At 50.2% G+C, this 1905-nt stretch overlaps 1 protein-coding gene across 1 annotated transcript in view; it reads right to left on the bottom strand.

Annotated features, from left to right (window-relative positions):
* Window positions 1-85: 85 nt before the first annotated feature.
* The window catches only part of LOC122247686 (uncharacterized), a gene marked incomplete at its 3' end in the record, with an annotated part of 25487 nt that continues 23667 nt past the window's right edge, over window positions 86-1905 (bottom strand). The window contains 3 exon segments of the mRNA XM_086532885.1: window positions 86-214; window positions 1256-1397; window positions 1849-1904. Of these exon segments, the coding sequence (XP_086389011.1) occupies window positions 86-214; window positions 1256-1397; window positions 1849-1904 (327 nt within the window).

The raw sequence follows: 1905 nt of genomic DNA, 5'->3' as shown, positions 1-1905 counted from the left end.
AAACAAACAAATCCCCCCCCCCAAAAAAAAAAAAAAAAACGAAAAAAAAACACGAAAAAAAAACACGAAAAAAACACGAACTCACGACAGCGTCTCGACGATCTCCCTCGAACACGAAGACCAGTTCGTTTCGCCGCTGGTGGACCTCGAGGCGGACATCACGTAGCCGTTTTTGGGACACGAGTTTCCGTAGCCGTCGTGTAGCATCCCTAGGCTACGGGGGGGAAGGGGGAGGGGCAGGAGGGGTAGGTGGGAGAGGAGAAGGGGGATGGGGAGGGGTAAAAGGGGAAGGGGAAGGGGTAGGGGGAGGAGGAGGGAAAGGGGTAGAAGGAGAAGGGGAGGGGTAGGAGGGGAAGGGGGAGGAGGGAGGGGTAGGAGGGGAAGGGAGAGGGAGAGGGGGTAGGAGGTAAAGGGGGAGGGGAAGGGGTAAGAGGAGGGTTAGGAGGGTGAGGGAAGGGGTAGGGGGAGGGGGAGGGGGAGAGAGAAGGGGAGGGGGAAGAATTAGAAGGGTTATAGTAGTCTTTTTTTGCGGTTAGGTTAGTATCGTTTTAAGTAAATATGTAAGTAAATATATACGTATATGAGTTTATGTTTATAGTTCTCTCTGTGTTTCTTTTTTTTCTTTGTTTGTGTGTTATCTATCTATCTCAGTCTCTCCCTTTTCTTTCTCCCTCTCCCTCTCTTTTTCTCTTTCACTTTCTCTTTCTCTTTCTCTTTTTCATAAACCCTCTTTCACCTCATACCTCATATACACCCCTCATGACACATAAATCACATCACCCCTACATAACTCTTACCTCACGATTCCCCCTCATAACTCACAACTGACAACCCTTCCCTCATAACCCACAACCCACACCCCTTTCCCCATAACCCACAACCCACACCCCTTCCCTCATAACCCACAACCCACACCCCTTTCCCCATAACCCACAACCCACACCCCTTCCCTCATAACCCACAACCCACACCCCTTTCCCCATAACCCACAACCCACATCCCTTTCCCTCATAACCCACAACCCAACCCCCTTCCCTCATAACCCACAACCCAACCCCCTTTCCCCATAACCCACAACCCAACCCCCTTTCCCCATAACCCACAACCCACACACCCCTTTCCTCATAACCCACAACCCACACCCCTTCCCCCATAACCCACAACCCACACCCCTTTCCCCATAACCCACAACCCAACCCCCTTTCCTCATAACCCACAACCCACACCCCCTTATCCTCAACACTCATGACCTTACTTGTGTCCCATCTCATGAGCCATGACGTAGACGGAGGCAAAGCCAGCTGACGGGTACGGCTTGCCCCAGGTGTCCGTGGCGCCAAGCTCGACGATCACGGCGCTGTAGCCTGGATGACACACGCCACGTACCGCAGCTAGGCCTATCCAGGGGCCAGGGTGGAGGGGGGAATTGTTTGTTAGATGGTGGTTGGGGTGGTGGGGACTGGGGGGTGGTGTTGGAGGGGTGGTGTTGGGGGGAGGGGTGTTGGTGGTAGAAGTAGTAGTAGCAGTAGTTGTAGTAGTAGTAGTAGTAGAAGTAGTAGTAGTAGTAGAAGTAGAAGTAGTAGTTGTTGTAGTAGTAACAGCAGTAGTAGTAGTTATAGTAGTAGTAATAGTACTAGTAGTAGTAGTTGTAGCAGCAATAGTAGTAGTAGTAGTAGTAGTAGTAGTGGTGGTGGTGGTAGTAGTACCACTAGTAATAGTAGTAACAGTTTGAATAAAATCAAATTTATAATCACCATATCTCCTTCCACAGTTACCGTACAAATTACCAATCATCTTAGCACATGACTAACACTGCGACTGCAACCATAGGCCTACATAGTCGCTCACCCATTGTAGAGTACGAAGTCCGCCCGTCTTTCTTGTGGACGCTGTAGAAGTTCAGTC

This window comes from Penaeus japonicus, unplaced genomic scaffold (genome assembly GCF_977035675.1).
Source record: "Penaeus japonicus unplaced genomic scaffold, GWHDUDI00000001_assembly GWHDUDI00000038, whole genome shotgun sequence".
In the NCBI taxonomy this organism is placed as follows: domain Eukaryota; kingdom Metazoa; phylum Arthropoda; class Malacostraca; order Decapoda; family Penaeidae; genus Penaeus; species Penaeus japonicus.
Note: the sequence above shows the minus strand (reverse complement) of the source record. Positions and strands in the feature narration are given on the sequence as shown.